This window comes from Aptenodytes forsteri, unplaced genomic scaffold (assembly GCF_000699145.1).
Source record: "Aptenodytes forsteri isolate BGI_AS27 unplaced genomic scaffold, ASM69914v1 Scaffold171, whole genome shotgun sequence".
Taxonomy (NCBI): domain Eukaryota; kingdom Metazoa; phylum Chordata; class Aves; order Sphenisciformes; family Spheniscidae; genus Aptenodytes; species Aptenodytes forsteri.
This window is the reverse complement of record NW_008794211.1, coordinates 3,220,579-3,243,454: the sequence shown is the minus strand read 5'-3', so window position 1 is coordinate 3,243,454 and position 22,876 is coordinate 3,220,579. Positions and strand designations below refer to the sequence as shown.

General features: G+C 40.7%; 1 protein-coding gene across 1 annotated transcript in view; it reads left to right on the top strand.

The window, feature by feature from the left end:
• Positions 1-22,031, top strand: part of BVES (blood vessel epicardial substance) — a 28,815-nt gene extending 6,784 nt beyond the window's left edge. The window contains exons 3-7 of the mRNA XM_009285043.2: positions 6,510-6,697; positions 7,890-7,998; positions 10,013-10,180; positions 14,074-14,215; positions 21,689-22,031. Of these exons, the coding sequence (XP_009283318.1) occupies positions 6,510-6,697; positions 7,890-7,998; positions 10,013-10,180; positions 14,074-14,215; positions 21,689-21,813 (732 nt within the window). The 3' untranslated portion in view covers positions 21,814-22,031. The remainder of the gene's footprint in view (positions 1-6,509; positions 6,698-7,889; positions 7,999-10,012; positions 10,181-14,073; positions 14,216-21,688) is intronic.
• The last annotated feature ends 845 nt before the right edge of the window (positions 22,032-22,876 follow it).

The following is a 22,876-nucleotide window of genomic DNA, read 5'->3' as shown; positions in this document are numbered from 1 at the left end:
CATGTCCTAACTTGGGTACAACATCATCAGGGGACTTTCCTGGCCAAGGTCCTGGGCTTGTGCTTGAGCCCAGGAATGTTTAAATAGTCTTTGTGGTGGTGTTTTTTGGATTTTTTTTTTTTCATACTCTAATCTGTCTAGTTCCTTGCATGACTCCCATCGCTGTATCTGATCGTGGCTAGGATTTGTGCTTTACTTCAAGGTAATGTGTATACCAGATTACAGTGAATGTAAAATTACTCATTTCACCTTTGTCCCTATATGAACTTCTGGACTGTAGCTTTTGCTCTCTGTCCATGGCAAAACATAGCATTGTTCCATAGGGAAGGATGAGGAAAACTTCTCAAACTAAAAACAAAGCATTGGAAAGATCTAATGAAAATTCTGTCTTGGACAGTGAGAGTACTTACAGTTGTGTTAATGAATGACAGATAATAAGTAGTTGAAGTCAGCTGCATTTAAAATAAGTTTCCTGAATATATATGCTGACTTTATGCATCCCACCATGATCAAAATATGGTCTTCCACCAATTCCATGAACAACAAAAGTGACATGGTTGAACTGTAAGTTTCATCTTTCTTGTTCGGTCATGTGAAACCTCTCTGGCACACATATCAGTCATTTAACCCTGACCTTTGTAGATGTGCACACTCCTCTTTCAAAATACATTTTTTGCAGTGGTAAACCTTGCAGCACTTAGTTCAGCTCAATGCCCCCAGCTCCCTACTCCAGATCTTGAACGGAATGAGAGAGCTTGCAGGAGCAATCTGCCATGTGAAGGCTTCCTAGATGCTCCTTCTGGTGAGACCGGAGTTACTGCCGGAAGAGCTGCGTGAAACCAAATGTCAGTTCTGTTGACTCTGAAAATGAATGACTATGTCTTGACAGTCTCTAATTTTGGATAGAGAACAAAGTAAAATCATGGAACCACCACCACAGATGCCTTTACTGAATCTCTCTTTTTTTCCTTCATCTTCTGCAATATTGAACTGCTTTCTAAAGACAGAAATACGTGGGAAATAGAAACAGTGAAATGTAGGAGTACTATCAAATCCTTTTAACTAGGAAGTGCTCTGCATAGGCATTGAGTGTTTTCTTAGGTAGTCTCAGTCGCATTCTGACACTTGTCCTGAAATACTACATCGTTCGGGACATGGGCACTCCCAGAAATGAAAGGCCTCTGAGAGGAAGCATGTAATATTTGAGTCTAACAATTAAGAACATTTTCAAAGAGCACAAATAATTATTTGTGGTCGCTACTTCTGCAACAGTAGCTTTGCCTTATGAAATAGGAATTGGAATCGTCTTGTCTCACTGCATCCATCTCCAAGTTAAACATCTAGTTTAAGCTGGTTGTCCAGTGTGATTCGACCCACCCACCCAATATCTGTTTAAGATGTGATAGTGACATCCCTCTCCACTGGCTAGAGAAAAAGCCTACGCAACCATTATGAACTACTAACCTAGCTTTATATAGTCATAGTTAGGTGAGACGCACTTCATCGCTGCTCTCTAGCATTATGAGGAAAAAAATTCAAATTGCTTCATGCTAATCTATACCATAACACAGTGGAGAACTGGGGTCTGGCTTTCAGACTTGTATTACTACCATTGAAGCTCTGGTCTGGGAACTGTGGGTACTCTGCTTCTCTGAAGACTGGGCTCTAAACATCTAGGAAATTATGTGAATTTAAACAATAGTTGAAATTATATGGAATCAGGGTAATATCCCAAACAATATATGAATCTCTCTGTTACAGACTGTGTAAAGTGCTTTTCTTATAAAAAGCTAGAGAATGCAAAAAAAAAAAAAAGAAATTCTCAGGAACTAATTTTGAATGAGATTTCTGTCTGCAAATATTGTGTTGCCCATCTCAAAATCAATTTTATTTAGTCATCCTCACAAATGGCGTTTTTAAGGAAAGAAAGGAATGGAAGAATAATTACAAGTTAGTCATATTACAAAATGAATAATTTATATGTTCAGTTGTTAAATATTTATTTTATTAAATGGAGCATGCAAAATAGCAGTGAGTTTCTCTTCTGACCAGAAGATTATTTCTGTGGTTTTGACTCCTTGGAGCTTTACAGATTTGGCTTTTTTAGTCTGAGTGGAAGCTGAAAGAGTCTGATCGGTGTCTCTACAGAACTCTGACTTGGAACTCTGGCAGCATCCCAGAATATTTCAACCACTGCTGAACAAAACATTACACCTACCCGTATGGCTCAGTTGGAATACGACCCACAAGCGTGACTGGAGAAGCAGTCAGCTGCACTTGGGAAGGTGAATAGTATGTTACAAGGGAGACCATCTAAAAGATATCTACGGTGTCCAACCTGAGCAATCTCTAAGAAAGTGGTTATGCCTGCTTTCCCTTTTAAGTATTATACATTAGAGGAAGATCATGAAACCTGAATTACGTGCTAGTTAAGGGATTGCATTAGCGCTCCAGGGCCAAATCCTGTCCTCATGTGCGTATGCATTGTTTTGAATTCAGGAGTCTTGGGAGCTACTTGTATGTTCATCTGAGAAAGGAATTTATCTTTCTTTGAGTTGCAGTGGTCGTGTATAGAAAGGTGCAAATTAAATTGGCACGGCTGTTAAAAATGAGGGAGAACCTGTCGCCAAAACAAATGGTCATCTAACTTCACAGGTATATGGAACATATTTTGAAATCAAACAGTTCAGGGCAATCCCTGACACAATTTCTCTTGCTAGTTTAAGTTTAATCTTTTGTTTTGTTTAAATTTAGCCTTTGTTTTGTCCGTGTAGATGTCCTCTGAGGTGTTAAAGACTGTGGCGTAAGGAACATACGGGGAATTCAAAACCTCTGTTTCATATAAATGTAGTCACTGGTGGAAGATGTAATTAGTAATTGATTCAGTGTGAAACCAGTGTAACTTGAGGTCAAGTGACATACTGGACATATGTATATGCCCTGCTATTATGCACCCAAGAATGCTGAGGGACCTGGCTGATGTCACTGTGAGGCCACCCTTGATAATCTTTGAACAATCGTGGCAACTGGGAGAAGTGCCTGAGGACTGCAGGAAAGCAGATGCCACTGCTTGCTTCAAAAAGGGCAAGAAGGAGGACCCAGGGAACTGCAGGCTAGTCAGCCTCACCTTGATTCCTGAGAAGGTGATGGAATAATCCTGGAAACCATTTCTAGGTATGTGAAGGACAAGAAGGTGATTGGAAGCAGTCAGCATGAATTCAGCAAGGGGAAGTCATGTTTAACCAACCTGATAACGTTCTACAATGAAATGATTGGCAGGGTAGATGAGGGGAGAGCGGTGGATATTTTCTACCTTAACTTTAGGAAGGCTTTCAACGCTGTCTTCCATGAACTCCTCATAGAGAAATTGTTGAAGTATGGGCTGGATGAGGAGACAGTGAGATGCATTGAAAACTGGCAGAACAGCAGGGCTGAGGGTGGTAGTCAGGGGTATGAAGTCTTTTTGGAGACGTGCACTGTGCACGCTAAACTAGTGTATGGTGTGTACACTAGTGGTGTAACCTAGGGGTCAATACTGGGCCCAGTCCTGTTTGATGTCTTCATTAATGATCTGGATGATGGGGCAGAGTGTACCCTGATGACACAAAACTGGGAGGAGTGGCTGATAGGCCAGAAGGTTGGGCAGCCAACCGGAGGGACATCGACAGGCTGGAGAAATGGGCCAACAGGAACCTCATGAAGTTCAACAAGAAGTGCAAAGTCCTGCACCTGGGGAGGAACAACTCCATGCACCAATATATGCTGAGGGCCAACCAGCTGGAAAAAATCTTTGCAGAAGAGGACCTGGGGGTCCTGGTAGACACCAAGTTAAACATGAGCCAGCAATAGGCCCTTGCAGCAAAGAGGGGCAACAGTATCCTGGGCTGCGTTTAGGAAGATTATTGCCAGCAGGTCAAGGTGGGGGTGATCCTTCTGCTCTACTCAGCACTGGTGAGACACATCTGATGTGCTGGGTCCAGTTCTGGGCTCCCTAGTACAACAGAGACATGGACATACTGGAGACAGCCCAACAAAGGGCCACGAAGATGATTAAGGGACTGGAGCATCTCTCATATGAGGAAAGGCAGAGAGAGCTGGGACTGTTTAGCCTAGAGAAGAGAAGGCTCAGGGGATCTTATCAATGTATGTCAATACTGGAAGGGAGAGTGCAAAGACGACAGAGCCAGGCTCTTTTCAGTGGTGCCCAGTGACAGAACCAGTGGCAATGGGCACAAAGTGAAGCACAGGAGGCTCTGTCTGAACATCAGAAGACACTTTTTATTGTGAGGGTGACTGAGCACTGGCACAGGTTGCCCAGAGAGGTTGTGGAGTCTCTATACTTGAGATATTCAAAAACTGTCTGGACACAGTTCTGGGCAACATTGCTCTAGGTTACCCTGCTTGATCAGGGAGGTTGGACAAGATGACCTTCAGAGGTCCCTTCTAACCTCGACCATTCTGTGATTCTGTGACTTTATTGTTAATCTTGTCTGAACATTTATATTCTAGCCCTCCTCTTCTCGGTCCTGATAGCATTTCTGGGGCAGAGATTAATTTATAGGAGGGAGACATGTCACAAAATGTTGACAGAGTAATGAAACAGGAAGATCCATTTAGATCTTTTGAGGAGGCAGTAATTCACATTTGATTGAAACTTATGTATGGACGGATCAAAAAATCAAACAAACTGAATGCTTTAATACAGTTATAGGTGGTAAATGTACACAGATACTGTACACAAAGTTGACAATAAGTTTGGCTGTGTATAAGGAAAAGAAAGTTCTCAGGAGCGCTCTCACGAGAATTTTTTACATTAGGCCCTTGGAAACAGGTATTGGTGTGTGTTTCACATGGAGGCTGCATAAAAATCCTCGTGGTTTATAAACTTGCTTTCACTTTTTGTGGTTTGAGGCTGTCTGGGTAAAAAGTGAAGTCTGCAGGTTTGGGATATCCTTTTGTTGAGCTTTTGTGGAAATATAAATGCTGAGAAGTCATGAAGTGATAATAGCAAGGTCACATAAGCAGCCTTATCTTTCCTGTTTAGCAATTTAATAACGAACTGTATACTATTTCTCTGGGATTAACCCACTATCTCTGCCCACGGGATTGTCACTTGCAGAGTGATTCCCATGTCATTCAGTGGCCCAAACGTGGGATGGATCGCATCAGTGATTGAGGCTGTGTGTGAAATGCTCCAAACATGGTTCCATAAATCTAGAAAGTTTCTGCCTCAGCTCAATTTGTTCTATATTTAACTAAATTTGAAATGTAACAAGGAACCTTTCTTAATTTTCCCAAAACTTTTCATTATGCTTGATTTACTATTTCACACACACATGTAATTCTACTGAAAACAGTTCAGGGAGGATTGTTGATGTGGAATACATACATCTCTTAGGGGCTAAAGACTAATATTTTCACTCTAAAATGCTCTCCTGGGCCAGGAATAGTGTCAGTTTGAAGCCCTCATGGGCCTCAGACAGCCTGGGGCCTCCCGTGGTCATTCTGGGTTCCCCACCTCCTCCAGCCACAAGGTCACCAGAAGTTTCTTGATTCCCACGGTTGGTTGCCATCAGCTGAAAAGTGACTCTCCGACTCCTGTGCTGCTGCCTTCTCTCCTCCCCTGTTTTTTATATGGAAATACAAAAACATCTAGAAAATTGTGTAAACTCGGAATATTCTCATTTGTTGAAGTGGTGACTCCTTTTCTTCTTTTTCTGCCTTTTTTCTTGGTTGCTTTTCCTTATTTTCTGTTCTATGTATATTTTATCTTTTTATTATCTGATGCTTATTGTTTTAATTTGTTTTCCTCCCAGCAAATCTGCAGGCTTTGTTCAGGCTGCCTCTGCTTTCGGGGAGGCCAGGACACTCTCATTCCCTGCTACCTTCATTCCAGGCTTGGGATTTCAGCCAGCTTCCTTTCCCTCATTGCCCGCTGCCTGAGTTTGGGTGGGCTCCTAGATGTGGGATGTTCAGCTGGCAATGTTTTTTTTCCCTCCCTCATCACACGTGGTTTCAATTTGATGGGTTTGTTTTTCAAGACTAATAGTACTGCTTTTCTACTGCAAGTAAGCCAAGAAGCTCAGGGATGAAAGGGGCTCTCCCAGGAGAGCCTGAGAGATGGCCAGAATGAGATGTGCATACGGTGTGAAAAATGCAGACAACCTCATTTGTTTCCCCGTGTAAGTCTGGCCCAAGTCCTATTCGCTGTTACACCGACAGAAGTCTCAGAAGACTCCCTGTGTGTGATTTAACATGCCACTTGGGTGGAATAGCATCCTGAAGCACCAGGGCGTCAGCCTGGCTAATTTTAGATAAGGTTTTGGTCATCCTTTCATAGGCAGCGTTTGTGGATAGATGTCACACATTTACCACTTCTTTCCTTGCCCAAACGTAACAAAGACAAAGATGTTCCTCAAATGTAGCAACTAAAGCACGCGCGCAGTCTTACTCTTTTTTTTTAACTAATTCCTCTGTGTTTATTGATGTCTTTTGTTTTTGCATTCTAGATCAAGATAGAGAAGGAGCTTAGCAGCCTGTACAAGAGAATGTTTGAACCTCTCCATGTGCCTCCAGAGCTCTTCCAAAGACTAACTGGACAATTCTGCAACATTCAGAGTTTAAAGACGGGTCAAGCCTATGCTGCAGAAGATAAAACATCGGTTGATGACAGGCTAAGCATCCTGCTGAAGGGGAAGTAGGTTCTGTAAAACTTGGGGACAGTCTTATGCGTTGTCTGATGGTTAAATAGATTAGAAAGTTGTTGAGCTTTTTGTTAGCTTTTTAAATGTTACTGTTTGTAGCATGTTATGGTCTATAGCCAAATAGTCTATAGCCATAGACTATTTTGTGACACAGTTTTCAAATGACAGTGATGTCTCTTAGTGGGAGCACATTGTGCCTCCACTTGTGTGTGCAGCTGCATGGATTTTAATGGGAATTCGATTTCCGTAAGACCAAAGGCAGTGTCTTCCAGAACAAGCAAGAGATTTGTTTGAGTCTTAGATATCTAAGTCTTCTCAGTGCGTTCTCAGGTTTTAAGGTTAAAAAATATTGTGCATGAGGGAAGGAAAAAATATCCCTCCAGTAGACTTTAAAACAACAGGCCTATTGGAATTGATTCATTGCACGTGTACGTGCAAGCAGAGAGGGGCAGGTACACTGCTCAGAGGCTGACGGGACCCAGGTGAGAAAGGGTAAAATAAATGCCCATGGCCAGGCTGTAATCTTGAAGCTCTTGCTAAGTTCCAGCCAATATTTTAACCGGTTTCTGTTGATGGCAACAGTGACATCAGGTTTCATTGTTTTTCTTTGAAGTCATTAGCTGCTCATTAGATATATGCTCTAGATAGAAGGAAGAAATTTTTTACGCTGAGGGTGGTGAAGCACTGGCACAGGTTGCCCAGAGAGGTGGTGGATGCCCCATCCCTGGAAACATTCCAGGTCAGGTTGAACGGGGCTCTGAGCAACCTGATCTAGTTGAAGATGTCCCTGCCCACGGCAGGGGGTTGGACTAGATGACCTTTAGAGGTCCCTTCCAACCCAAACTATTCTATGATTCATTACTGCAAAGCTAGTTATCTAAAGGAAGCCTGATTCTGGTCTGGCTGTATAGCATAACCCTGCAGACCTTTTTCATTTTGAATAGCAATGTTCTGAGGATACACACCATGTCTGGCAATTCGAATTGGCTGGCAGCCTGTTCTGCTTGGAATCGGTGGAGGTTTAGGCAGAAAATAGGTTAGCTCTGGGGCTGAAATTCCAGCAGATGAACATATTTTTCCCTGTTACCTGCTGCATTACCACTGTCAATAATCATATCCAAATTTAGATTAAATTAATCAACCTCCATGACTTTAAAATGTTGTTTCGTACATTTTTATTTCCAGAATGAAGGTGTCTTATCGAGGGCATTTTCTGCATAATATTTACCCCTGTGCCTTTATAGATTCTCCTGAATTTCGATCAACACAGATGAACCGGGGTGAAAAATTCCAGGTACGCTTCGGTTTAAATGTCACTGGATATGAGCTGATGAGATCATTAAAAAACAGAGTATAAATTTGATCAACAGTGAACTACTTGACTTGCATAATTTTGCTAGCTTTCTAGTACTGGTGTTTCATGATGGACCATATCAAGAATAACTTTTAAAATGAAATGCTGCAAAACAGTATTATGACGTTGTTCACAGAGCAGTCTGGCTTTTGTTATTCTGTTCTCTTTTACTGTTTCCAAGTTTATTTTGTGTTAAGAGGTTATTCAGGACAAATAGCTTAAGAGGTAGCTTTACTGGAAAAAGAGGTTATGTGAGCAGTCTCATTGCTGGTTCAAAAACAAAAGGAAAAATAATTATTGTAATATTTGGTGTTACTAAAATGAAAGAAAAAATTCAGGCACTAGTAGTTTGAAATTGGTATTCATCTAAACGTATTAATGTTTCTGTCATTTTGAAAGTTGTTAAAGCAACATAAGCTGAAAGAGATCACAGTATTTTAAACAAAAATATTCATGCGGGGAACAGTAAGGGTATATGTCTCTAGCAGTGTAATTATGCTACTACACTAAAGGATCTATTATATTATTACTATAGCTTGTAGGAAAAAATACTATTAGAGAAGTGTTTTTTCCACATAGTACTGAAATGGCTATTTTGCTGCTTCTTACTTGTTGTTCTTTAACTGCGTATGTGTAGTAATGACTGGACAGTGGGTGACTGGGTACATCCACATGGATACCCTGGCAGAAGGGGAGGGAGGGAGAGCAATGTAGACTCTAAAATCAGTGATTGATGTCATATGTTCCAGTCAAATACGAGGCTTAACGCCAAGGAGAGAGAGTTGTCCAGACGTATTAATTTCGCAGCAGTGAGGCGTCCTGCAGCCCGGCCGCCCTCTTGGCACAGCCTATTTCTCTCATAAGCGACTGGATACAAATCGGTCCCTCTGAAGGGAAAAGGCTCATGCCTCAACTTCTGCCTGCCTTAAAAATTATTGTAGTCTGGTGTGGCGTACATCCTTCACTCGTGAGTTCTGCTTGTTACTGCCGTATAAACACTCTCAGCATTGCCATTGCAAGAGGACGCGGATTCAATCTTAAGGTCCCCACCTGCTGGCAACGCTGGCAAATTTCTTCTCAGCCTGTGTGCTTGTATTACAGACCGCGAAGTTAAAATCCATTGATACGTGACAGTTTCCCATTATTTCTTAGGCTTTATATATTTTTAATTTTGTAGGAGGTAACGTTAGCTTGTAATAGCAGAGAGCACCTGATTTCTTTGTGGATGACCAACTTTCACTTGGAAAACGCGCCGTTGGGTATCACCCAGCGGTGCAGGTTTTGGTGTGCCATTGCCCTCTGCCGGCACAGGGAGATGAACCTGGCAGGTCCAGCCGCCCTGGAGAGGGTGCAAGCTCCGCTGTAACTATCGATAGCAGAATTGTCGGTAACTGAGCAAACGGAGCCTTAGCTCAACTGCTAGAAGGTGGTACTTGTGGGATCAGCAGGGCTGACATTGAAGAGAGAAAGGTGAAACTTTTTAGTGATTTTTTTAATTTATTTTTTTAAAACCTCTTTTATGGAGACCTTTGGATTATACCAGTTGTTCCTGTTTGGTGACAGCGACATAAAATAAAACCAAGCAACATGTAGGCCTATTGGGATATAAGTGGTGTCATCACTGTAGGACTGACTTTATATGTAAATCTCCTCTAACGTAAATGCTTTTACAGTTTGGAACTTAGGAGAGATTTTCCCCTATTATCTCCCCCCAGGTTTTCTGAAAAACAAACTGGCGATGCTTATCAGTTAAAAATATGAGGATAATAAATATCTGAGATGTTTTACGTTTGTAAATATCATGTTCTAAGGGATACCGAAAAGCTTTATGACTTTAAGAGTTATTTTAACTGGAGGCACAAATAAAATGGTATCACTTATTTTAAAGCATGTTTAAATGTGCTAATTCTGAAGCATTCTTAAATGTGCTAATTCTGGGCATGTGTTTTCTCAGGTCACCATTATCGCAGACGATAACTGCAAGTTCCTGTGCTGGTCCAGGGAAAGGCTGACTTATTTTCTGGAATCTGAGCCATTTCTTTATGAGATCTTTAAGTATCTTATTGGCAAAGATATTACAAATAAACTCTATTCATTGAATGACCCAACCTTAAATGACAAGGTAAGCAACTGAAGTTTCGTTTGGGACTTTTCCTCCCACACACAAATGTATTGTTACTTCAATTTTAAATCCTCTTAAAGCACCTTTTTTTAACCTCCTGCTATCAGCTGCTGAATTCGCACTCATTGCCTTTTAGTGCCAAAGTATGAGTCAGTGCAACGTTTCTGTCAGAAGCAATATTGGTTAAAGTTAGCACGGTCATGTGCAAGACAGATGAATAACTGAGATTCAGAACTGATCGGCTAGCGCAAATATATCTAGCCAACTAGTAGACGTGATGGCCGGTAGCTAAAAAGGTGCTTCTCCCTGGATATCCTTTCTCATTAACAAATGGGTGCCTTTGTACAAAGAAGCTTCAGGGTTTTTTCTTAAAGGATTTGCTTGCTGGGGTCAAACAACTGGGTAATACTGATTGCCAAGAAGAATAATTTTAACATGTGTTTGAGGGTTGCAAATACAAATAAAAAAAAGGACTGTTAGGTTGATAACAATGTAGTTAGTGGAAGGAGGCATGAAATACATACATATAAAACATTCAGTGGACCGAATATAACTCATTCTTCTTTGCATGTAGAGGGAGTGTGTTTTAGGTGTCACGGTAAGCGGTTGGGGTGTAGTCATGGATATATTGATTATCTTGTTTTACTTTCATTTTGTCTCCTTACTTAGTTACATGGCTTTTCAAGGTTTGGATGGTAACTCGGCTGCTGGTGGATTTTTTATTATTTATGTAGTGGCCGTAGGGTTCTCATATGTAATTTATTTGAAGAACTTTCACCATCATTTATGAAAAGCTTTATGATTTCATAATACAAAATAATAATTTTCATATTCTGTATTGATTTAACTCGGAGCAAAAATCCTTCTCATCAGCTTGTCCATAAATATCTCATATATAGGTTAAATAGTTACTTCTGCAAAGTTGTGAATTTACTGGAAAAGGATCCAAAGGGAATGACTGCCACTGCTACTATACCACAGACATCAGCAGGCTTCACCTGTAATGTCTTTATGGCTAATTAGACATCGTAAGTTTTCTCACTGTTTATACTGGCTACAGAAAGAGAAGAGAAAGAATTGCTGGAGAAACAATTTGATAGCAATAAAGCACTGCTTATTCTGCTGTCTGGTCAATGAACTAGAGGATTACACTGTCTTGCAATCAGATCCTCAGAACTATTTCAGATCACTGTTTTCATCTTACTAATGCAGTAAGATAAAAGTGATCTAGCAGGAATGTACCATCTATAAAATACATCTTATGAAGTGTGTGGTTAAAGCTGCTTTTTTTTTTTCTTTTAAATAAATAAGAATTACAGGGGAATGTTCTGTAATAAAATCCGTATCTACATAGACAGTAAGTAATTTCTGGAGTATGGTGTCTGAAAGGAACATGTAGCGACGTGCCTCCTGTGTGTGCATTCAGACTGCCTCTCCTGGGAGACTGCTGTTCTCCACGCTCCTTCTCACCTTGCCTTTTTTTTTCTCTTTTATCTTTTTTGCCCTCTTTTTTCCTCTTTCTTCTTTTTCCTTTTTTTTTATGGTTTTCCTTTTTCTCTTTTTTTCTCTTTTCTATTCTCTATTTTGTTTTCCTCTTTTCTTTCCTCTTTCCTTCCCTCATTTTCTTTTTTTACACATGGATGACAGCATTAGGGTGTCATGCCTAATATACAAAGTCATCTGCAACAAACTTGTGCTGATGACTTCTGGCACTGTAGAGCTTCAGCAGTAGTATAAATTTTTCTTGAAATGGATGTGTACTAAAATACTCATTGTAAGGTTGTAACTGATTGTTTTTAAGTGAAGGGTCCTTATCACACCTTCTAAGTATTAAAAAAACCCCACCAAACTTTGCCCCTCCTTTGACTTAACATCTGCGCACTTTTATAAAAATAACAGCACAAGCATTTGTCATCAGTACATTCATTTTAGGCTTCCTTGCGAGGGTAGTGAGCTCCCCCAGCTTCTGCCTCCTCCCTTCTAATCCTCTTGTTGTGTTGCCGCCCCAGGTATTGCTGTCGTTGGATGGCGGTCCTTGCTGTTTGAAAGGTTTATTTGGATTAGCGCTGTGTTGTATGTGCACAGCCTGGAAACTCAAATGGATGTCCAACCTGTGGGGATAGGCGAGATCGAGGCTGAAAGGGACTTTCTATTTCTGTACTTAACCCGTCTATATTTCCCACTGCGTGGTTCAAGTATAGCTATATAATGTACGGACGAGTCAGTATGAACAGAACAGTTCCATTTAACTTTATTCCAGCTAATAACAGTTTTGACATTTCTATTTGCCACTTCGTTTAACGCAGAGTATATAGTTCACTCGCCATCCTAAAATCATATACAGATATGTAAATCTGGCCTCACAATTTTATGTATATTTCTTAATTAAATGATATTTTCATTTTAACTTGAGTTTGTACCAAGTCTTTAGTGAAAATAGTCACATGAATTTAAGATTATTGTAACTGTTTTATCACAGTAACTTTTGAAAATGTATGTTATAAAAATTAAGAGTGAGCATTTGGTTAATTTGTAGTACCTTTTTATTCTTCCTCAAATGAAAATCCTGTTGCACAAGCCCTTCCTACGTAACGCAGGACAAGAACTGTCTGTCAAGTAAATTCTCCTTCATTTCCCCGCTGCCAGCACCCTATGGGCATGTCACTTCTCGCAGGCTTCATTGTCAAATACACATATTATTGGTGTCTTTAATGGTTTTTAGCTGGTGACAATCTCAACAGAAAATTTTGTAGTAGACTTCCGTACATAGGGGACATACAAGAGAACAACTAAACCAAATCCAGTACAGATTATTCATAATCGAGGTGGTAGTAAGAAGATAAGAATATCAGTTCATTGCGTGTTGGAAAACAGGAAGGTATCCATTTATTTGTGAGGAACCTTGTGATTTTCTCCTACCTAAGGAGATTTTTTCACCACTGTTGGGAAAACAGTCATTCCTGGGGGTAGTAAGAAGATAAGAATATCAGTTCATTGCGTGTTGGAAAACAGGAAGGTATCCATTTTTGTGAGGAACCTTTTGTGATTTTCTCCTACCTAAGGAGATTTTTCACCACTGTTGGGAAAACAATCGTTCCTCTCTGCATGAAATAGGATGCTAATTCCAGACCAAGTTCAGTAAAGTGGAGTTACCCATTATGCTTTTGTCATTGATTACTACCTTTCACATACACCTAAAATAGCATTCTGACTTGCAGTAATACTTAACAAGGTACAATGTATGGTTTCATATAAATGTTATAGTACAAAGACTTCTCAGGAAGACTACTCAAAGCAAATGGAAGCTCCTAAGACCATTTGACAGGCAGAGGATAATGTTCACATGATGCATTTAATCTGTCTTCAGTAAAATCAAGAGCCAAATGATCATCTACTAGGAAGGAATGACATTTACCGTTTTCTAACATGATGAAATGAAAAGCCAGGAAAGTGAAGAAGTTTCTGTTAAGATTTAAATTGCTAAACTCTGTATGTAGCATGCTGTTTTGTTTAGCAAAGAGGACCGGGCTCATCATAAAGGCTGTATTTAATTGCAGAGCATCATACCTGAATAATGAATTACCAAATAATAAAAATCAACCTTTCTGTAGGAAAATATATTAAAAGTCCAATGCAAAACAGAATTAAAATTTAATAATTAATCTGAGGTTTCATGCTTGTCAGTGTTCTAATTCCAATATATCACTGGCATCTTCTATTTTCATTTAAATCAATTAATACTGCATAGAATCTTCTGCTCTAACCAGCTTCTTCGTTCATGAATAGTCATAGCTGAGACCAGAGCATCTACTGTAAAGGAAATAGTTGTTTTCCATTTTTATTTTAATTTACTTGATACCTTTTTAAAAATAATAATTATTTATTTTTTTTAGGCTTCAAAAAAGATTGATCGACAGCCTAGTCTTTGCTCACAGCTCTCTGTGATGCAGATGAGAAACAGTATGGCCAGTACCAGTGACAGTGAGGATGGCTTGCAGATGTTTCTTCGCGGGACTTCCTCTGCATCCTCTCTTCGTGAGTGCTCAAAATAGTTCATGCCAGTTTTGAACGCAACTTGGTTGATCATTAGAGATGACTGTAGAACTCCTGTTGTCTTCAGTGAGAGCAGACTGTAGCTTTTTGGATGCTGCTGTACATCAACCAAGTGGAGGGACCTAACTGTAGGGAATTCCTAAGATGCATAAGGCTTTGTATGCTAACTGAAGCTACCTCATGTAGATACTGGCAAAAAACCAGCACGTATTGTAATAATTTTTGGTGTAACGTGAATGTGTAGGCATAATATGGAATGTTTATAGCAATGGGGCAAAATTGTGAATGTACAATGCCTGTCACAGTAGTATCTCCTTTGGTCTGTGACTGGTGCTGTAGAAATTAAAAACCCCCACAAAACTTTTTCCCTCAGCAACTTGGTGCTCTGCATTTCCTCCTGAGATAGTTTGTATTGGCAGGGTCTGGAGAAATGTGGTGTACAACCAATATTTTGATGCCACCTTGAAAATCTCCAAATATCCTGTCAGGCTCTCCTCCCCTGTGCTTTGTATGACAGGATTAGTAGAGAACAGATGAAATGAGGGAAGAAACCATATCTGACCTTTTTGCTTCTACTCTTGGAATTCATTCCTTTATAGAAACTTTCTAAATTATTCTTTCTAGGCTATTGTTATTTTTTACTTTTAATTTTCCTGAATCTCAGCTTCAACAGTAGCCTGAAATCTGAAAGCAGCTTTTGAACAAAAAACGCAGAAGATGCTGAATTTTCTCATTTGGCATAAGCTGTTAGTTTAACAGAAATTAAAAGGATACTACAGGATTATTTATTTTTATTTGGGAAATATTATTCTTTAGTAATTAGAATTCAAATATATGAGGAAAAAAATCACTGCCAGTTATTTATTATGGTTAAACTCTCTGCTAAGAAGAGAAAGTGATTTAAAGTATTTGCACTTTCCCATTTAATTATCTGTTCTCCATTGTGTTCCTCAGGGTTCTCACCCAGGAGCTCCTTCAGATTTGGAGGGCCTATCTGTTTTCACTCCTTAACATTGGTATAGTCTGCATGCCCAGATAGATGGGAGCAAAAGCCCTGCTAGTGTTTCACCCTACTAGAATGTCGAGGGTGACAGCTAGGATATAGTTTGATGAAAATTCTGGCATTGTTTTCTTTATTTCTCCTCTGTTCCCTGAAAGGACATTTAGAATCACAGAACAGTTGAGGTTGGAAGGAACCTCTGGAGATCGTCTAGTCCAACCCCATGTTTAAAGCAGGGTCAACTAGAGCAGGTTACTCAGGGCCACGTCCAGTCAAGCTTTGAATATTTCCAAGGTAGAAGATTTCACAGCCTCTTTGGGCAACCTGTTCTAGGGCCTTACCTCCCTCACGGTGAAAAAGATTTCCCTTATTGCAACTCATGACTGTTGTCCTTTGTTCTTTAGTGCATGCCTCCGAGAAGAGTCTGGCTCTCTTATTTATACCCTTCCATTAGGTAGCTGAAGACAACAGTAAGATCCCCTGAGAACCTTCTGTTCATAAGGCTGAACACACCCAGTTCTTGCAGCCTCTCCGTGTACGTCATGTGCTCCAGCCCCTGACCATCTTGGTTGCTCTTCACTGCACTCACTCCAGTATGTCCATGTCTGTCTTGTACGGGGAAGCCCAAAACTGGATACAGCACTCCAGATCCTGTCTCACAAGTGCCAAATAGAGGGGGTTAATCTCTTTCATTGACCTGCTGGCTGTGCTCTTGCTAATATGGCCCAATATATGGATGGCCTTCTTCACTGCAGGGGCACTCTGCTGACTCACATTCCATTTTGTGTCCACCAGGACCTCCAGGTCTGTTTCTGCAAAGCTGCTTTCCAACCAGTTGATGCCCAGTCTGTACTGCTGTGTAGGTTTCTTGTGTCCCAGGTGCAGGAATTTGCCTTTGTTGAACTTCATGTGGTTTCTGTCAGTTCTTTTCTCCAGCCTCTGAAGGCCCGTTCTGACTAGCCGTCCTACCCTCTGGCCTATCAACAGTTTCCCTCACTACTTGGCTGTTGTCTATGAACTTGGTGGGAGTGCACTCCATCCCATCATCCAGGTCATTAATATATTGAACGTTACAGGCCTTGGTATTGGCCCTCGAGGGACACCACTGGTAGCCAACTGCCAGCTGGGTTTTGTACTGCTGTTCACCACCCTGTGAACTCAGCAGTCCAGCAAATTTTTCACCCAAGCTGTAGTCCATGTATCTGGTCCATTTCTCACCCATTTGGCTAGAAGGATTCTATGGCAGGCTGTGGAGGGCCATGCTACAGTCCAGGTAAACAACATCCACTGTACCCCCTTCATCCACAGAGCCCATCATCTCACCACAGAAGGCAGTCAGACTGGTCAGGCACAATCTGCCCATGGTACGTTCGTGTTGGCTGTTCTCAGTCACCTTCCCGTCCTCTGTGTGCTTGAACATGGCTTCAAGGAAGGCAGACTCCATAATCTTCCTGGGGACTGAGGTTAGGCTGATAGGCCAGTAGTTCCCTGGGTGCTTCTCCTTGCCCTCCTTGAAAATGGCCATGACATTGGCCTTTTTTTCTCTCCCCTGACTGCCATGACCTTTCCAAGATGATAGAGCGGGCTCTTGCGATTGCTTCAGCCAACCCTCAGCACACTTGGATGCAGCCCATGTGATTCCACAGTCGTGTGTTTGCCCTGTTGACTTAAGTGGTCCCTAACTCAGTCCAGCTTTCCTGTAAGTCAAGTATCACCCTCCCAGTGTCTACCACTAGACTCGGAGACCTGGGAGGCCTCAAGACAAACCTGTAAAGTAAAAATGGAATCAAAAAAGCTATTGAATATCTCAGCCTTTTCCATGTCCCTAGGTCCTGTGCCCCACTGAGCCATGACCTCACAGTTTCCCTGGTCTTCCTTTTGTTGCCGATGTATTTGTAGAAGCCCTTCTTGTTGCCCTTCACTAGATCCAGGTCCACCTGAGCTTTGGCTTTCCTAATTCCATCCCTGCATGCTTGGGCCATGTTTCTGTATTCCCGCCAAGCAGCTCATCCCTGCTTCCACTTCATGTGTGTGTGTTTGAGCTCTGTCAGGACTTTCCTGTTCATCTATGCCAGCCTTCTACCACGCGTGCTCAACTTTCTGTACACTGGAATGGACTGTCCTTGTGTTTTGACAAAGGTGTCCTTGAAGATCAACTGTCTGTCCTTGGGTCCCTTTGCCCTTGTGGGCCATGTCCCATGGGTTCCTGTCAAGTAGATCCCTAAGCAAGCCAGAGTCCCCTGTCCTCAGGTCCATGGTTGTAACTCTACTATTTGTCTTGCACACTTCTCAGTATCTTAAATTCCACCAGCTCCTGGACACTGCAGCCAAGGTTACCATCAGCCTTCAGCTCCCTGATGAGTTCTTCCTTGTTCATCAGTGACAGGTCCAGCAGAGCCCCTCCCCTAGTCGGCTCATCGATCACTTGTGTGAAGAAATTGTCTTCAATTCTACACTCTCCAGAAATCTCCTGGACTGCTTGCTCCCAGCCCTGTTGACTTTCCACCAGATACTGGGGTGGTTAAAGTTCCCCACGAGTACCAAGGCCTGCGATCATGAGGCTTCATCCAGTTGTCTAAAGAAGGCTTCCATCTACTTGCTCTTCTTGATCAGGCAGCCTGTATCAGATACTTGCCATGAAGTCTCCTGTGTTGGTCTGTTCTCTGGTCTTTACCCATAAGCTCTCGACTGGCTTTTCACCTGTTCTACGGCAAAGCTCCATGAAATTGAAGCCACTCCTTTGCATAGAGCGCCCTTGGACAAATTTGCATACTAAGAAGCCTGGAAGAAATTGTAAAAATGTGTTTGTGCAATTAGCTAGAATTAAAATTCTCTTTCAGGCTTAGCAGCAAAACACTTACACCAGTATTTCAGCTTTGGGAGAAAGTAATCTGAACGCATGACATGTTCAACTGTAATTACGTTAATCCCTAAGATGGATCCATGCTTAACGCACACTTGATAAATACACTTTCCTCTGTTGTACTTTTCCTTGGTTTGTGTACTGTATTTTCTGGTGTATATTTTGCACTTTCCCCAAAAGAGAGGTTTAAATGTCTTTTATGTTCCAAAATTGCTCAGTCCAACAGTGGCTGGTGTAGTTGATACTGCCACTGCTACCACCCCATTGGCAACAGTAGGTGTGGCGGCAGCCTCCCGAGTCCAATACTTCCTTACTTTTGGGGAGGCAGGGGGGTTACCCATACAGCAGTGTATCATACACCTCGGGAAACACCGTCCTTTATTTCTCCTTTGCATTTTGATTAATGCAGAATTTCTGACTTCTATAGAAGGTTGAAAAAAATTCTTGATGAAAGGTTATTTATCTCACTAAACTGTAACGCTTCAATCTTTCTTTTTGCCAAAATAGCTTGTTAGTTATTCCTGGGTACTGTGATTGCCAATGAGGGGTTTGCTACCAAGGTGAGCTCTGCTTAAAGATTTGTATTCAACGTGGATTGTGGCTATGTATGTACTTTTTCTCAGATCACAGGGCAAACTGAACAAAAAAGCTGCCATTTGCCTTCCCACTGCTGTGTTTTCAAAAACCTTCTCCTGGGAGCTGTCAGTGCAGCAGTCAGTCTTTTTTTTTTTTTTTGGTCTGTTTTTTAAGATTCGGTATGAGGTACGTGCTGAGGCATACTGTCCCAGTGCTGTTCCCCTGGATCCTCTTTCTCCAATCATACATTTGTTTATTAAAAAAAACCAAAACAAAACCCCAAAACCAAACCCAGAAGATTTAGTGAGGAACGACAAACTTTTGGTTTTTTTATTTTAAAAAAATTTAAAATTTAATTTTAAAAAAATTAGAATAAGACGTTAATAAGAGAAACTTATCTGTACAGGAGCTCTACAGGAATACTGTCTTGTCATTGCTAGGGTATCGATTGTTGTGTGGACAAAAGCTTCCCGTTACAAATACGATATTTGGCTACTACAATACAAATAAGTTTTATTCTCCTAATTTCCATATTCTTGAAAAATTGAGCATTTATATTTTTGCATAATCCAAACTTTTTAAATTATGCTTTTATCTGTGCTACAAACAATTGTCTTTGACTCATTTTCTCAAGAAATCGATATAAAGCTTTTTTCAGTGTTTAGTAGTGAAAGAGTAAAAAATACTAATTAGTAGATCCCAAACTACGCTTACTAACAAAGCTGTGTTTTGAATTTAATTAACTAAGAAACCCAACTAACTGTTTGCTTTTATATTAAGGAAATAACCAACAAGAGTTCTATAATGCTTACGGAGTGAGTCGTTTGCAGCATGATGTTTTCTGTTGATAACATCACATTAACTCAGCAAGCATCCTCAAAAAGGTATTAAAGTGGGATTTGTTTTTCACGTGGTACTTGTGCTTGACATCCATGATCCATCTGTATGTAGTTTATTAGTAAATGAAATCGATGCATCCCTTTTTCCAAAATTTGAGTTAAGCAGAAATAGTTCAACCTGATTACAAGGGTAGCTTCAGCTAACTTTCTGTCCTTTAAAAAACATTTTGGTATTAGCTTCTATTCAATAATTCTATTGCTTGATAGTCATTTGTACACTTATTAGTGATACAGTCTCTTTTTCTATGCTGCTTGTTTTAGATCACTCAGATTTGCTGGTCTATGAATCTGTATTTGCAAACTTCTAAGCTAAGCAGGAATGTACAAAGGTTTTGTTTTGGTAATGCTTTTATTGATATTATCTCGTTACATGTGCTCCTGATGTTATATCCAGCTTGTGGTTAAAATCAGGATTGGATTTCACGGGAAATGCCATTTTAATAGGCTTTTGGGCTTAGGTCCTCGAGAGAGGGCAACAGAGTAGTGTATGGAAGGCCTGGGTTCGAGGTCTGACTCAGTTTCTTGAACATCTGTCCGACACTGGATAGAGGCATCAGTAGACAAGTTTTTTTGTATTTGGAGAAAATAAGGGCATGTCTTTGAACCAAACAACTTGACAGTATTAGACTCAATATTGGATCCTGTTCAACAGACTTAAGGCTTCTTACTTCTGATTTCTGGAGAGAACTGAGCACTTTTAAACAAAAGAGAACTAGTCTAAAAATGCTAATAAACTGGTAATAAAAAAAGAAGTGCTTAACAATTCCAGTATTTAAAAACGTGTGCGAATAACCCTTTATTATGGTAGTTTTTGAATGTTAAAAGAAAATACTAATACATTGTTAACATAAAAAGCTCTAAAAAGCTAATTCCGAACAGTGTTTGTGTGATGTGACTTAAAAATGCAGTAATACATAACCCGCTGGTCTTGCCTGTAGCTGTATTTTGTTCTCTGCGTGTAACATATGCAGCACAAAGGAGTCCTTCTTCATAAATAGGCTTCCTTAGCAGAGCACTTCACTGTACATCTGATAAACTTTTTTTAAAGTAATAAGAATAGCCCTGCAATAAGAGTATGTTATGGCTATCAGTATTTTTTTCAAGAAAAATTTAATTTTTAGCTTGTATACAGATGATCTGTCAGACAGGACCGCTACCTCTTTCTCTTTTCTTCTAAAATGGTATTTCAAAGTTTTCCCTACTCTTTTTGGTCATCATATTGTAGCTGTTTACAACCTTGTACCATTGTGGTGGTTTAACTCTAGAAGAGGGTACTGAGAGAAAAAAAATGTCCAAGTGCAGATGCAATTTCAGAATGGACAATGAGAAATAAACCTGTTTGGTTGATGTCAAAGGAGCTCTCTGGTTTAACCCTCATGCTGAAAATTTAACTACAATAGAGGTAGTTTGCAGCAGTAACTTGCACAAAAACTCCATTTAATGTCTTACCAGCAATGGCTGTGGTGTGGGCTCCACTCTGGCAAGCTCTATGAGTTGCTACTTTTCTAAAAGATTGTCTTGGAGCAATGAAATCATTGTCAGCCAAAAGTTACGTGGCCTTCACCTGTTAATCTTGTTTTCTCTGTGGTTGTTTATGGGGGTATTATATTTTCCATAAGTTTTACGTTATTGTGCTTTTAAGGCTGTTAGGGCTGTGACCATGTACCCACCTGAGGTTTGCCCAGTACAAAAACGAGGAGTTTTTTCACAGCTGAGGCAAATGTACGTACCTTTTGTACTCTGGGCAGCCATTCACATCGTCGTTTGTGGAGAGGAATTAGTGGCTGAGTGTAATGGTGAGAAAACGATCGCTAGGGACACAGCGTCGGGCACCTCACGCACTCAGGATTTGCACTGAATTTGAGGAGAATACTGTGCCTGTGGCCGGCCGCAGGGTTTGAACCTCAGAGGCATGGCTGGTTCCTAGCAGCGTGGTGTCCCACGTCTAGGGTTTCCTGATGCCTGTGGCCAAATAACAAAGAAACCTTCACTTACAAAATCCTCTCATGAGGGAATTAGGACAGGATCATCAGACTGTGTACACTTTGTCACAAATAGGTGTATGTAGCAGGTATGTGCTGTTATATTAATTGGTAATTTCTTTGTAACTGTGGCAGGCCCGGGCCGGACATCTCCCTACCTGAGAACTTCGGCAAAAATGAAGCCAATAGAAGAAAGTGTTGAGGATGACGTCTTTGAAGCACCATCTGCTGATAAGCTTGAACTCCAGCGGCTGCCTTAAACAGATGTGTCCTCAGGCGTATCGGAGCTTGTACAAGGCTCCACTGCAAGAGGAAGAAGCTGAATTTGGGAGGAATCTGAAAACTAAAACCACCTCTCTGTGTTTGATTTACCACAGCATATGTCAGTGGCTTCTAGATGGAAATGTCACATTTTATTTTACTTCTAAATAAAATAAAATAAATAAAACCCAAAAACTTTCATGGGTTTTGTTTTCTGGACATGGGTATTTGCTTTATTTCTACTTTGACTCTTGCCATTGTAAATTTAGTATTAAGTGGCTGACTAGGCTGAAATTTCTGGAGACTTACTTGGTGGAGAACATCCCCAGTTTCATTTCCGTAAGTTTCTTAGAAGCCTGTATCTTAGTGCTTTTCAGTGGGAGGTTTTGAAACTATGTTCCAAAGCCATGTTGCTGTTGTGAGAGTCTCATGTGAAATACACACGCTCTTCTGCACCTTCTGGTAGGTATTTGCTCCTAATTCTGGCATTTCCCAACCTGACTGCTTGACTCTGCAATTGTCATAACGACTTCAATTTTTCTTGGCTAAATATTTAAATTTAATGTGGCCTTTCCAACCTTAACTTTTTCTTCTTTAGGTAGCTGTATTACACCGAAGTCTATGCTTTTCCTTAGTCTTATCCATGGAGTGATTGAGCTGTTCTGGATTAACCTTTCCACACACCAATAGGTGAGGTACAAATGACACTTGATGCAGGAAATTCAGTTCAAACCTCAAAACTGGGTAGCTGCAAGTACAGTAAAGCAGAGCCTCATAATGGGAGGCGTTGGGAAGCCTTTATAAGAGGCACTTGCAGCAGTCCTGTCTGTGGCATGTGGAGACACGTAGATGGTAGCTGTCCTTCTGTGCTTTGACAATTCTTGAAAATTGTTATGCAACAAATAGTATATTTTAAGTAAACATAACAGAAAACAGATACTGTTCCTTTTATTGAATTGCACAAAACTGCTACACACAATAATAGAAGTTTGGTGTAAACTCTCAAGCAGTCAGAGGTGTCGGGGTCTGGGTTTTGCTGGTTTGTGTCATTCCATTTTATTT